Source organism: Mustela lutreola, chromosome 11, assembly GCF_030435805.1.
Source record: "Mustela lutreola isolate mMusLut2 chromosome 11, mMusLut2.pri, whole genome shotgun sequence".
Lineage (NCBI taxonomy): Eukaryota > Metazoa > Chordata > Mammalia > Carnivora > Mustelidae > Mustela > Mustela lutreola.
The window spans coordinates 69,371,328-69,386,062 of record NC_081300.1 but is presented as its reverse complement, the minus strand read 5'-3'; the positions used below and the strand labels follow the sequence as shown (position 1 = coordinate 69,386,062).

Here is a 14,735-nt window from a genome sequence, read left to right as displayed (position 1 = left end):
CGATGATCCTGACTGTGGGATGTGGGAGGCATCACCAGCCATCACCAGCCAGCTACAGAGTCACATTTGGGGTGGGATAGTGGGCTGTTGACAGACAACCCTTAGCTGTCCCTCTAGTGAGACACAAAGATGGAAGAAAACTTGATGGTTCTCCAAGAAGCAAATGAGAGTCAAGGATAAGCACGTTGGGGACTGGCAGCTCTAACTCAGCACATTCTACTTTATTCCAGCATGTTCCATGGCCCTCCAGCTCTGCTATGGTCCTGGTCCTTCCTCAGAGCCAAAAAGAACCCAAGCTGAATATCAGCTGGATCATGGCAGGTGGTGAGAGGGAGGCCAGGGTCACTGAGAATTCTGATAGACTTAGTCTTCACCCATCTAGCTCTGGGTGACCGAGCATGGCTTGTCCTGGCCATGATTATCCCTGCTGGGCCTCATGCTCCATTCCTGATATTCCCTCCAAAGGCAGGAGGGCAAGTCTAAAGGGCCTTGGTGCCCTCCCACAACCAAGACCCTCCACTTCCACTTTATCACTTAGCTGGCTCCATCCTTTCACCAGGCCACCTCCAGCTGCCCCTATCCCCATCCACCGAGTCCCAGGTACAGAGACAGGGGCATCCTTGCTCTTTCAGACTTGATGCTTTGCTCTCCCTGTATGGCCCGGGGCACAGGCACATGCTCCCAGGCCAGATTGCTAGGTGTTGGTGAGTCCCGGGACAAGTGTCCTTGGTCTCCAAAAACAGGGGATCAGGAGCCTGTCTGAATCCTCAGTGTGGCCGACGGACTGGGTGTCCCCTTCCTGCTCTGCCTCTGTGCCTGGGAGGGCAGGGCACAGGGAGGGAGAGCTAAGGGGTTGAAAAGCACAGGCACAGAGGCAGCCAGGGTCTTCACTGCGCTGGGGATGGTCTCCTCGCCTAGAGACTCTGAAGCTTCTCCTCGGAGGCCTTGTCTGGGAGCAGCACCTCCACGGTGTAGCTGACCTTCTTGGCGTGCATCAGGCTATAGGTGTTGTCAAAGCGCAGGATATCTGCAAGAGTGGAGAAGTCATCCCGCAAAGCCAACCTGACATATTTGCATGCGTAGTGCCCTTGGCAATGGGCCCAGGACTGCAGGTGGTGCCGGAGGGTTGGCCACTGCCCCGCTCCCAGCGCCCACTGCCCAAGCCATTGCCTTAGGCTAAGGAGAGGAATAACCACCGGCATCCGGCAGCCCCTTCTATGTGTCAGGAGTTTCATTGGCGCTCCCGGCTTTCCAAACCCTCAAACCAGCCCCATGGAATACTATCATCCCCATTTTCAGGATGAGGAAGCTGAAGCTACAGAGGTAGAGAGGACTTCCCGATGAGTACAGAGCAAGGAAGAGAAGGACCAGGATTCCCTTATCTTGATGCTCCAACCAAGAGAGGAGCCCTGCTCTCCCCAGGGGAAAGGGCTGAGCTCCACAAGCCGCTTTCCCATCGTGCCTCTCAAAGAAGTCATTCCCTTCAATGCCAAGGTGCAAAGGGAACTCTGGGATGTGATAAGTCATCTAAATTTCTGGGTTTCCACCCTTCTGATTCTCCCTCTCCACAAAGGTGAACTAGATACATGTTAACCAGAGCATTAGTAAACCTCATGCTCCTCAACCCTGGGTTTCCCTTCTCGTAGCACTGTTCCCAAGAGAGTCAGGTCCGTGCTGTCCCTAGGGAGTGCGGCTTCTGGAGAGACGGACCTAATTGCATCTATCTTGGATGGCCTGAGAATGAAGGATAAGCACATGGAGGAATCCTCTCTTTGGAATTCCCACAAGGACCTGCCTATGCCCCTGGGCAGCCAGGGACCCCTAGAGGGTAGCCCACATCTATTTACCTACCTGTCTCTCAGCCTGTTGAGTGCTATGTAAGGGGCTCCCAGGAGCTGAGTCTGGGGCTTCAGGCTGTGAATCCCACTCTCTAAAATGCCTCTCTGCCCTGTTACCCATACCCAGGGGCTACTCACCAGACCTAACATCCTGGAGCCAATTCCCCCAGCCGTTATAGGATCTAGTAACTTGCAGAGACTCCCTCCCCCTCCCCGAGAGCAGGAAAAAGAGGGCAAGCAGGACAGCCTGGACAAGAAGCTCATTTCTCGGCCATAAGGAGGAAGGCGACTCCAGTGAATCCTACAGCTCTTACAGACGCCAGCCTTGAGGCAGGTGAGGCTCCCGTCCTCAGGGACCACATGGGCTTTGCAGCGTTGGATGGGCAACACCTCCACCATGTCCCCTGCCTGCTTCTGTTCACTCATCTTGGTCTTCAGGAAAACCCCAAAGCCAATGTCTGCCCCTTCTGATGCGAACTGCCACCTGCAGGGGACAGGGCCCCACAGATGACCACCTGCCTGGGCTCCAGGCCCCTCCCAGCTGTGCCCAGGGGTGACGTGGCCACCATCCCTACCTGAGCACACAGCCTGGGAACAGGATTTCGTTCTCCACCTGCATGAAGGAGCCTCTGGCCACTGTCACCGTGTGCTCATATTGTGTCTTCACCTGGTTACGCAGGTAGTAGCTCTTGGGCACATCACCCCCATATTTGATCTGTGGGTGAAGGCTGGTGAGCAAGCACTACACCGTGGTCATAAACCCTCAATCCCCATCCTCTGAGCACCCTGTACCTTGGTCAGGCACTTGGGGTTTCCATCAGGGTCAGTCATGGTCCCCCCAAACTCCACGGGCAGCTGGTCGGGGCTGATGAACTTTGGCAGCTCCTGCTTCCAGTTGCCTGAGGGGGAGCAAGGTGGTGGTGGGGAGTAGGGGACAATGGGGGGCTCAGGGAGGCTCAACAGAGGGCAGAGAAGCCACACCTACGGAGGAAAGCTGACGTTCCCTTAGCTCACTCCCCTGAGCCCCTACTCCTGAAAGCACCCAAATGCTTCATGTGGCCACCCAGGCTGGAATCCAGGACCCAAAGCTTCATAAGAGTGTGCTTCAGTGTAGGTGTGAGTTCAGGCCAAAGTCAGTGCCTGATTAAAGAGAATGAGGCAGGGAGAAATGGGACCTTTCACATTGATCTCTGTTTGCCCAGGCAGAGATGGGCACAGCCAGGAGACCAAGTCACTCACCTCCCAGAATCACTATCTTCCTTTGCGTTTCCTCACTCATGAAAAATTTGACCAAGTTGAAGGCCACCGGGAACAGCTTGGGGGCTGAAACACATGAAACTCCCTTGGGAAGCTGTCTAGAGAGGACCAGAGGTATAGTCACGGCCAGGGCCCTGGGCTGGATACGAGTTGGGTTGATCTAGATTCTACTACTCCCTGCTGTGTGACCGTCAGCTAGTTACTCACCCTCTCTGAGTCTTAGTGCTGTTAACTATAAAATGGAGATAAATTAAACTATGTATGCATAACACATGACAGAGTGCCTGGCTCTCAGTAAAGGGTTGCCTCCCCCACCCAGTTGTAGGGTGTCAGTAATGTAGATTTCCCAATAGTGCCTCTTCCTGTCCACACTCATAGGTTTTCCAAGTTGCCTCGGAATTTTCTTGGGTGTAAGTAGATGGAGCATCTGCATTTGACCTCACGTCCCACCTGAATTGCTCACACTGACTGGACACTTTCTGTGGGCTGTTCCTCCACAGACTGTCTCATTTAACCTCATGGCTGTCTTACGGGATGTTGTCATTGCATCCCTATTTTACAGACTGGGAAAACTGAGGCTTAGTAAAGTTAAGTAGACTTGCTCACAATCACAGAGCTAGTCAAATTGGAAAGCAGATCATTTGACCCCAGAGCACACATGGTGGGCCCCTCACTGTACAACCGTCACAGACAGGGACCATTCCCACTCCAAACATATCTCCCAGCCAGTGTGGTCCTTGAACAATCTGTTACCATTCCACACTGAGAAAAATAAAGTAAAGAAAACACCCATTTACATTTAGAAACTTATAACTTATTTGACATTTGCTGCAACCTATCAGAGCAGATTCTGTATACTCGGAAAGTATCAGTCTATAAAGGACTGACAAAAAAACAAACAAAAAGAAACAAACAAAAAACTCCTGATCTTCACAAAGGATGGTTTGAGAAACCCTAAACTGGGTGATTTACCCACTGATCCCCCCTTTCCCTTCTCCTCCCCCAGGGGTCATCCCCATCATGGACTCACCACGAATGACAATTAAATTCTTTATCGTCTCAGGATAATTTGCTTCCAGGATGGCAAAAAACTGTGGCAAGACAAGTCTGGTCAAGGTCATGCTTCAACACATTCTATACCTGGATTTGGTGGCCTTTAATGCTGTTGAGACAGGAGACCCTGCCACCGCCACCCCCTGGCCACCCACCATCCCCTGTAATACTCATGCTCCTCTTTGTCCTTGGAAGTGGGGGACCCCAGGCCAGCTTCACTGGCAGCTCTGGGGGCCCCAGCGGTGTGTGTGTGGGGTAATCCCTCCTCCATGGACTGGAAGCTGGTGTGGACAGCAGCTCCCTATTGTCCTGGAGCCAGCTGCCTACCTCACCTGCTGGTAGACCTCGACAGCTGGTTTCCACAGGTGTTTCAGGCTGAGCCCCTCCATGTCAAACACCATCAGCACTGTCTCAATCTTCCTGCCCAACTACATGGGACAACACAGAGATATAAGTCAGACAACTCTGGCCAGAAGGTCCCGGCCAGGGAGACCCTGTACAGCTTCTACCTTCCTGCTACCCCTGCCTACAACTGCCCACAGGGTTTTTCAAACAGATTGAGCCCACCTAGGGCCTAAGAAAATGCTGCATTCTGAGCCCTGGCACAGTGATTCCTTATCACACTGTTTGCTCAACACGAATGCCCGGAATTAGTTAACAGTAGAATTAAAGACCTCATTTGTTGTCCATCGGGCATCTCCCTGTACAACATATGCCAGGTCAGCCAGCGTCTGTAGTCCCAAGGTGTGTCAAACCAGAGCTACACTGCTGGCAGGTTCTGTAGCCTTGGGTGGGTTTTTAACCATTCTGAGCCTTATTTTCTCCTTCTGGAAAGTGGGAATAATTCCAGGTTCTGAAAGAATTTCTAGGACAATTCAGTGAGATAACTCCCAAAGAGCCCAGTGCCCGACACATGCTTTTGTCCGATTAATGTCACAGATCTCTGTGCCAAGGGCTCCTTGGTGTCCAGCACCGTGACAGACACTGGAGACACAGGTCCTGTCCTCGCCATCAGGCAGGTCATCCCGAAGTAACACAAGAGCTCCCCCACCCAGGGTCCTCTTAGGCTCATGGAGACACTTAGACTCACAAAGCCAACAGACCACACTTGGCAATAGATTCGTTCTGAAGGGTATGGACCAGGAAGTACAGTCAGGGCAAAGAGAAGATCTGTACAGACTGGTGTGGGTCCTCCTGACTTGGAAGCTTTATGCCCCATAGGACTCAATTTTTTTTTTTTTGGTAGCAATTCCATATTAGCTTCTAGGGCCCCACGACAATGTGCCAAGTCTCAAGAGCCACTAGCCCACAGCAATAGCTCCTCCATCATGTTATATAGTTACATAGTTTCCAACCAGGCACATCTTTTCCATAAGCAAAGCTGACCATCCACTGTTCCCAGGGTTCTCAGGGAACAAAGCCAGAGTGTTCACTGCACTCAAGGTCAGCCTCTCATCCAAGGTCAGCAGGGAAGGGGCTTTGGTGATCCTTGGCACGCGCCAGCAGCGAGTGCCACACACATGTTAGATACTCACAGATGGGTGACTGCGAGGGAAGCCACGTCCCACCAAAGCCCAGAGTGCTGAGGCCTGGGGAGATGCAGAGGCAGCATGCCTTTCCTACCTGGTCTTGGTGCCTCCCATTAGACAGATCAGGCCCTCCACGTGCTTCCCATCCTGGACCCAGTCACTTACCTTCTGACTCTGCAGCTCACACTCCCGCAAAAGCAGCTCACAGACCCTGATGCGCTTCCGGATAAGCTCCTGCTTGGAGGCTGACAGGAGAAGACCTTTGGGATCAAGGGTCCCAATGATGTCGAACCACACGGGGCAGCCTTCGTAGTCATAGCCGCTCAGACCACCAGAGTCGTACAGTTGGATCACCTAGGCACGGGGTTTGGAGTTGGTGTGAGGTCCTGACTCAAACCAGCCTATCAGCCATCAGAAGGCTGGATGTTGGGGAAGGGGTATGAGGGGTATCTGATGGTCTTGGAGGGGATGCTGCATGAGGCTTACCTCTGAGGGCTTCCACGAAAGGATGTTGTCCAGGTCCTGTTGCTTTCTGAACTCCATGTGCTGTGGAGAAATGGAAGGACCTGAAGATTGCCTACCACAAAGGCCTTGAAGGCAGTTGTGGGTATTAGGCGAGGTCCCTCTGCCTATAGACCCCAAGACCCCAGGCTCTACTGACCTAGAACTGGAGATGGCAATGCCAGGAAGAGGGCTGTGGGGGATCCAGGTCTGATGTAGAAAGGGATCCAAGGAGGAAGGGAGGAAACATGCAAGAACAGGACAGGGCATGGGTTCCTACTCTCTTTGTTACTGATCCATGGGGTCCACTGTGTGGGAGGCAGGAGACTCATGAGAATGGGGCCTCACCTTCCGGAGCATGTCCTCAGATTTCTGCAGGTCAAAGTTCCGAGCTGCAAAAAGAGCCAAGGTAAGAGAAGGCTTGAGGCTGGGTCTAGAACTCACAGTTCTTTGAAAACTCAGGAGGAAACACGGAGCCTGAGCTTTCCATGACATACCAGAATATATTGGGGGGTCTGGACATATTTTTACCATTTTGTTTTTTAAAAATATATTTATTTATTTATTTTGGAGAGAGAAAGAGAGAGAGGGAAAGAGAGGGAGCGGGGGAGGGGGAGGCAAGGGAGAGAGAGACTCTCAAGCAGACTCCCCGCTATCTCAAAACCCCGATTGTGACCGAGGCTGAAGTCAAGAGTTGACCTCTCAAACAACTAACTAAGCCACCCAGGCACCCCGGGACGTTTTTAAAAAGCAAGGATCCTTAATTCTCTAGAAGACTTTGGAAGTCCTTGATTTCAGTATCCAAGCCTTTGTAAACTTTTCAGCCCAGAGGCTGATCCGGCCTGTAGTATTTGATGTCCCTGTAGTCACACAAACCCCCTTGGTGTTAGGGGTAATGAGGAGCATAGGCTTTGGAGTCAAACAGACTTGGGTTTGAATTTTAGTTTTGTCCTTTTAGTTGTTGTGCAACTTTGAGCAATTCACCTACCTTCTCTAAGTCTTAGTTTCTTAATCTGTTAAACAGGAATAATATCTTTTGGTTCCCAAGGACTTCTTAGTAAATTATTAACTATTATTGTGGTTACTTATTTTGAAGATATAAGTTTACTTTAATTAAAAATGTGATGCTTTATTTTAGAAATGAATGTTCTAAACTTGGAAAGGAAATTTAACTCTTCCTTTCTAGTCTTTATAGACTAGATTTCTTTTTTCTTTCCTTATAATGTTGGCAAGGATCTCTAGTTCTGTTTAAACTATGATGCTGCTTGACATCATCCTTTCCTTGTTCCTGACTTTAAAGAAAATGCATCTAAAACTTCTTAACTGGCAACAAGTATTGTAAGGTGTTTGCTGCATAAATGTTAATAAGCCAAGCCAAGGAAATTTCTTTCGATTTCTAGTTTGCTAAGAAATTTTTATTTTGTTTTTATCTTATAAATAGGAGATGAGCCTTTTCAAATGCTTTTCCTGCATTGAGATAGCCACATACTTTCTCATTTTTAATTCTATAAATGTGTTCAATGACTTTGATAGATTGCCTGATATTGAATTCTTCCTGCACCTAAGATAAACTCCCACTGATCATGCTGTGTAATTTAAATACCTTATTGTATTCTTTTATGTAATGTTTCCCTTAGGCTTCCTTACACCTACATTAACAAGTGTAACAAGCCTAGAATTTTCTTTTATTGTCCTGACCTAATTTTGGAATCAAATTAACCCAAGCTTCATAAAGTAACTTTCACTTTTTAATATATATTTTAAAGCAGCTCCAACAATTTGTAAAACCAGGTATCAGCTAATCTTAAAACTTTGGGAAAATTCATCTGTAAAGCCACTGGGGTCTGGGTTTTGGAAGGAAGGAAGCTTTTTAGTACCATTTATATGTCTTTAATATTTACTGATCTTGGAGGTTTCTATCTTCTTCTTGCTGGATTTTGGCCTTATATGTGTATTCTAAAGGAATGCACAGATTTTATTGAGATTTTCAAATTTGTTTGTGCATAACTGTCTATAATGTTCTTTTATTGGCTTCTAAAAGAAATAACTCTGGTGTATAGGAGATTTCCTATTGAGGACTAGGGCGGTTTCTTGTTCTACAGGAAGTGGTTTGGACATTATTGATGGGCACTCATAGCTTTTTTAGTAGCACCTACTACGTGCCAGGATGGAAGTATGGGGCAGGCACGGACCCTGCCATCACGGAGCTGGCATCTGAGTGGCAGAGATACGCAGTCATAGGATGGAAACAAAACAAAACGTGAAGGGACTTGAAGGAAGGTCACGGTGAGCCCTTCTGCATCTGGCCTGAGCCAAAAGACTCCAAGTTCAGCCCCAGAGATCACCCTTCCTGCTGCCCAGGTGTTGAGCTAGTAAGGCAGGGAGGGCAGCTACAGAGGTGAAGTTGAAGGGGATGGGGCTATGTCAGCTGGTCTGCCTCAGCAGAAAGTGGGAGGTATCAGGATACCCCGTCTCCTCTCTCCCAACCTTAGATCCTTCCCCTTTGCCATGACCCAGCAGCCTACAGGGTCTGTGATTTCACTCCTTTCTCAATGACGCACCAGGGACTGGAAAAGTTGGTTTTTAAATCCAGAAAGACTCCAGAGGAGGAGAGAGGTCTTATGGGGCTTCAAGAAATCTACTGTCCTGGGGCACCTGAGTGGCTCAGCTGGTTAAGCCACTGCCTTTGGCTCAGGTCATGGTCCCAGAGTCCTGGGATTGAGTCCCATATGGGGCTTCCTCTGCTCTGCGGGGAGCCTGCTTCTCCTTCTCCCTCAGCCTTTCCCCCTGCTTGTGCTCTCTCTCTCTCTCTGTCAAATAAATAAATAAAATCTTAAAAAAAAAAAAAAAAGAAAGAAATCTACTGTCCTCACTCCTTCTTTAGCCCAGGAGAATGACATGGACATGACATGTTAAAAGCGTAATGGGGGGCACCTGGGTGGCTCAGTGGATTAAGCCTCTGCCTTCGGCTTGGATCATGGTCCCAGGGTTCTGGGATTGAGCCCCGCATTGGGCTTTCTGCTCAGCAGGAAGCCTGCTTCCCTCTTTCTCTGCCTCTCTGCCTACTTGTGATCTCTGTCTGTCAAATAAATAAATAAAAATCTTAAAAAAAAAAAAAAAGCACAATGGAAGGGACACCTGGGTGGCTCAGTTGGTTAAGCAACTGCCTTCAGCTCAGGTCATGATCCCAGGGTCCTGGGATGGAGCCCCATATGGGCTTCTTGCTCAGCGAGAAGCCTGCTCCTCCCTCTGCCTGCTGTTCCCCCTGCTTGTGCACGCGCTCTCTCTCTCTCTATCTGACAAATAAATAAATAAATAAATAATCTTTAATAAAACACACACACACACAAAAAAAACCCAGAATAAAACCTGCCACAGCCAAGAGAGCCTAGGGAGATGACAACTAAATGTAACATGGCATCCTGGATATGCTCCTGGAACAAAGGAACTAAGGTGACCTTAACAAAGTAGGGATTTTAGTTAATAATAATGCATCAGTGTTGGTTCATGAATTGTAACAGACGTACCATAGGAACGAAAACGTTCATGATAGGGGAAACTGGGTGCAGTGTGTGTGGGGACTTCCTGTATTACCTTCACACTGCTCTGTAAACCTAAAGCCATTCTAAAAAATAGTTTGTAGAAAATAATAATTAATTAAAATAATTAAAAAATAGAATCAAATAGAACAAACAGAACAGAAGGGAGGGCTTCCTCAGTGTAGGTGCTGTGCTTGCCCATGACCTAATGTCTGACTCACAGCATCTGGAAGATGGGAGACCAATATTATACCCATTACTCAGAAGAGAAAAGTGAGGCCGAGAGACAATGAGTGATTGCTGAGTCACACTGCCAGCACAGCGGAGTTGGGATTCAATCACAGGTTTGCCCAATTCCAAGGCTGGCATCATCATCTCACTGTGTGTGTACTTTCCGGCCTGATTTCAACCTTCTGGTTCAAGTTCAGAATCCTGGTTCAAGTTCAGAATCCATTCTATAGGGGTGTGTTGAATTGAAATGAATTCTCCCCCTAGGTTTCTGTTTCTCTAATTTTACACTCCTGTGGCAATTCCTGGAAGAAACTCCTTCTCTACTTTTAATCGCACTTCCTGAAGTGTTTGCTGGGCCAAGTTCCCTCAGGGAAAGACACTGCGCTCTCTTCAAGGATCTGCAGATAGACCTGCAGGCAAGTCCTGAAGAGTATATTTGGGACTATCTGACTCCAGGCCCGGCCGGGACCGTCATCCTGAGAACCTCCCAGGTGTGAACTCTAACCTCACCTCAACCATATGCCCACCCAGTGCCAGGTGCTACACTCTCCCATTTAGTGCTCACAGCAATCCTTGGGGAGGTGTTCCCATCCCATTTACAGATTAAGAAACTGAGGCTCAATGGAGTTTTTGTGCCATACCAATTTGGAGGGGAACTCAGGTTCTACCCAAAGCAGGATGATTCCAGAGCCTACGTTTCCCACTCGGTAGCACTGTCTCCCAAAGTTGCACCTGCTTTCCTGAACCCCTTCTTCCCTCTCTCCCCTTTGCCCACCCCCACCCCGGGTCCTGCCAGCCTCACCTCGGAGCCAGCGCAGGAAAAAGTACTCATCAGCATTGGGCAGGGTGGGCAGCAGGTCCTGGAGGTTGTCTCGGAACTGAGGAGGGAGATATAATGGTCAAAGGGGCTCCCGTGACCCCTGGGCTCCCAACCCCACCACAACCCTTCCTGAACTCAGTCTGTTAATCAGTCCTACCCAGGGACTCTGCAGGGTGGGGACCACACAGTTAGTGGCAGCTGCTGACTGCCACGTGGGAATGGAGCACTCCTCAGCCCACCATGGCAGGAAGAGTTGGGTCCTTCTCAAATTCTGGGGGTTCTCTTTCTCCCTAAGATCCTCATTCTACAGGACTGAGGTGGGGTCCTGCTTTTTCTATTTTGACAAAGATCCCTAGTGAATCGGATGTAGGCAAACGAGAAGAATTTAGGAACCTTGCCCTTGATACTGTACCTTGAGGGTCTAGATCTGGAAGCAAGTTACTTAACCATTCTGAGCCTCAGTTTCTTGATCTGTGAAGTGGGATAAAGATGAACTTGTGCCAATCGTAGGAGTGTGTACAGGCAAAGCACTTAGCGGCAGTCCTGGCTTGTAGCCGGTGCCAGAAAAATGTGGGCATTCTGCAAAACGTGGATTGCCCAGAGCTCTGGGTAGTGGAGTCTTTGTGGAAACAGCCCCAGGCAAAGGTCAGCAGGGAGGAGCTGCAAGAGAAGCGGGGGATGCCTCATCAAGTGCTATTGAGGCTGGGGAAAGAGAGGGACTAACCTGCTGACGGGAGCCTCTGCCTACGGGCAGAGTTTAAAGTCTGGGTAGGGGGGCGCCTGGGTGGCTCAGTGAGTTATACTGCTGCCTTCGGCTTGGATCATGATCTCAGGGTCCTGGGATCGAGTCCTGTGTCAGGCTCTCTGCTCGGCCGGCAGGGAGCCTGCTTCCCTTCCTCTCTCTCTGCCTGCCTCTCTGCTTACTTGTGATCTCTGTCAAATAAATACATAAAATCTTTTTTTTAAAATGTTTTAAAGTCTGGGTATGGGACTGGGGCTCAGGTCTGGGACAGAGAAGAGGCTTCACTTTCACGGGAACTAAGGGAGCTGAAGGCAAGCCCTGGAGGGGTGGCTTTGCAGGCGAACCTGTGAATGGAACTTTAGGATTAGAAGCCAATGCTAGCAAAACCATAGGAAGCTATCTTGACCGCCGTCCACCAAACCTCCTTTAGCTTTATGGATCATGTTTAAAATAAGTATGTTTGGGGGCGCCTGGGTGGCTGGGTCGGTTGAACACCTGCCTTTGGCTCAGGTCATGATCCCAGGGTCGTGGAATCGAGCCCTACATGGGGCTCTCTGCTCCGCAGGGAGCCTGCTTCCCCCCTCTCTCTCTGCCTGCCTCTCTGCCTGCCTCTCTGCCTATTTGTGATCTCTTTCTCTGTCAAATAAATAAATAAAATCTTTTTAAACAAATTTTAAAAATTAAAAAAAACAAGAAAGTGTTCATGTATTGGTCACATGATGAAAAACAAATAAGATGAAACATCTCCAGTGTTAACAAGTAACGTGAGCAAGAGCACCAGCTCTCATCACCACCCCGAGTCCCCAGTCCCCACAAGGCACACAGATCAGGTGCAGCCTCTGGGCTCCTGAGGAAGTTTTTTAGGGAGAGTGAGGACATAACAATAACTCTGCACCCCTCAGTCCCTCCAGGTTACCAGAGTCCCTCCTTTGAATGCCAGGATGTACCCTGAGGCAGGAGGAGAAAAAGTCACATCACATCACTGCTTCTTGGAGGAGGGAACGGAGACTGGGGTGTTGGAGGGGGTACAGAGTAAGGAAGCTTCAAGGCCATGAGGAGTCCACATCTTCCAGTCTCAAAGCCACCCCATCCTTGGAACGCACATCAAGTAAAACAGAAAGCCACAGGGTGCCTGGGTGGCTCAGGCATTAAGCATCTGCCTTTGGCTCAGGGTCCTGGGATCCAGCCCCATATCAGGCTCCTTGCTCAGCGGGGAGTTGGGTTCTCCCTCTCCCACTCCTCCTGCTTGTGTTCCCTCTCTCGCTGTGTCTCAAATAAATTAAAAAACTTAAAAAACAAACAAACAAAAAAAAAAACAAAGCCACAAGCAGGTACTGGGAAGGGCCTGGAGTAACTTGAAGGAAAAACTATCTTTTTTTTTTTTTTAATATTTATTATCTCACAGTTTTTGTTTTTTTTAAAGATTTTATTTATTTATTTGACGGACAAAGATCATAAATTGGCAGACAGGCAGGCAGAGAGAGAGAAGGAAGCAGGCTCCCCACCAAGCAGAGAGCCCGACATGGGGCTCAATCCCAGGACTCTGAGACCATGACCCAAGCCGAAGGCAGAGACTTTAACCCACTGAGCCACCCAGGTGCCCCAAAGGAAAAACTATCTTAACAATGATGCCTTATGGAAAAGGCAGCCTCTGGCAGCGTGACCACAGGTGGCGAAACTAGATTTCGGAAAAACCTAGAAGGAAATGCTCCTAGGAGTGGTTGTCTAGACCTCTGGGACCATGGGTGATTTCTTTTTCCTACTTTCTTTTTTCTCCCTAATTTTTAAAACAACTAGCATTCATTTCTTCTAAATAATGGAAACAAAATCATAATAATCTCTTTTTACATTGTTTAAGGATTTTTGACCCACAAGCATTTCTGTCATAGTTCACCCCCAACGGGGGTGTCGGCCAGGTGTCCAGTCCCTCCCATGAGCCTAGCATCCAGGGCTCCCCTGAGGCCTTTGCCAGTGGGTAGAGAGAGGGCTAAACAGGGGACTTCCTCTCCTACTTCGCCTGGGGACTCCTCCTTCAGCTTAGGACCCATTGCTCCTGGAAAGTCCTCCTTTACCTGGGAATTCATCCAGGACCCCCCACTCTTCACCTGGACCCTTCTCTCCTTCACTAAGAATTGATCCAGGGTCCCCCTCCTTCATCAGGGGTCCTCACTCCTCCTGGAGGACCCTTCCCAGGGTAGGAGCCGCAAAAGAAACCATTCTCCACAAGCCTGAAGCCTGCCCTTCATGGGCCCAAAGTGTGAGCCAGGGCCGTCACCTCCCTCCCCTAACCTGAAGTCACAGTTTGCAGGCCCAGCCATCTCCAAATCAAATTAATGCTGTGGCCCCTGAGACCAGAATATGCTTTCCTTTCCCCAGGGCGTGACACTCTCAGCTGCGGCCGGAAGGAGTGTCTCCAAACCCCCTCCATTCCCCTTTAACAGAAACACTGACAACAGGGAGAAGGCTTGGGCCCCAGGAGTCTGAAAACCACAAAGAGAAGCCAAACAAACAAATGTCACAATCAGAGCAGGAGACCTGCTGGTCTGTCTGCCCAAGTCTGCCTAGAGGGATGGCAGCACCACCCTACTCCCACAACCAGGGGACAAGGGCCAAGACTCTGTGGTCAGGAGTGGAAAGCTGGATTCAGCCCCAGTGTAGCCTGGAGAAGTGCTCAAGTCCTGTGTCCCGTATATGTCTGCCTCAGCCACTGTGCCCAGGGGCAGGGTGAGCTGGACCCAAAGATGCCCTGAAGGGTCCCTTTTCCATCTAAACAATGGGGGCTCCACCCGGGGTGGGCAGCGTCCAGCAGCTCCTTCCTCCCCAAGCCTCCCACCCGTGAAGCCCCCTCACCCTGGCCAGCGCCTCCTGCTGCTGAGGGCTCAGGTCCCCGACTCGGCCGCTCATGGTGCCCGGTGAGCTCAGGGGTCGAGGGGCGCAGGTGTGCCAGGAGTCTGCCGGCCCGCCGCCTGGCCTCGCTGCAGCTGCCTGGTTTCGTTGGGCGAGCAGATGTTGGCCCCGCCCCAACGGGAGAGCGCCAGCCCTGCCCCGCCCCGCTGCTTTCTCGCCTCGGCTCCGGGTGTTTTACCGGCGGTGGCTAGGACGCACCCTACAGCGCGCAGGGAGGTGACCCGCCCCCGAGGGGTCCCGGAACGCTCACTCGAGGGGAAGGCAGCAGACGCTGCTATCTCCAAGCATCCTCATCAGGGAATCCTACAGGTTCCTGCG

The 14,735-nt window shown here is 50.1% G+C and overlaps 1 protein-coding gene across 5 annotated transcripts; it reads right to left on the bottom strand.

The window, feature by feature from the left end:
* Positions 1-200: 200 nt before the first annotated feature.
* On the bottom strand, positions 201-14,524 carry LOC131811764 (SEC14-like protein 4). 5 transcript variants are annotated; one of them, XM_059140557.1, is made up of 14 exons: positions 14,361-14,506; positions 11,181-11,428; positions 10,751-10,826; positions 6,527-6,570; positions 6,339-6,388; positions 6,164-6,223; positions 5,843-6,031; positions 4,481-4,576; positions 4,126-4,186; positions 3,078-3,161; positions 2,631-2,737; positions 2,414-2,553; positions 2,153-2,322; positions 201-1,027 (listed from the first exon to the last, which is right to left on the bottom strand). In XM_059140557.1, exons 6-14 carry the CDS (start codon positions 6,218-6,220, stop codon positions 915-917), a joined length of 1,017 nt encoding a protein of 338 aa, XP_058996540.1. In that variant the 5' UTR covers positions 6,221-6,223; positions 6,339-6,388; positions 6,527-6,570; positions 10,751-10,826; positions 11,181-11,428; positions 14,361-14,506; the 3' UTR covers positions 201-914. The 5 variants fall into 5 exon arrangements, with proteins under 5 accessions (XP_058996540.1, XP_058996538.1, XP_058996537.1 ...); XM_059140555.1 differs by lacking the exon at positions 6,339-6,388; XM_059140554.1 differs by lacking the exons at positions 6,339-6,388; positions 11,181-11,428 and having other exon boundaries at positions 14,361-14,524.
* Positions 14,525-14,735: the final 211 nt, after the last annotated feature.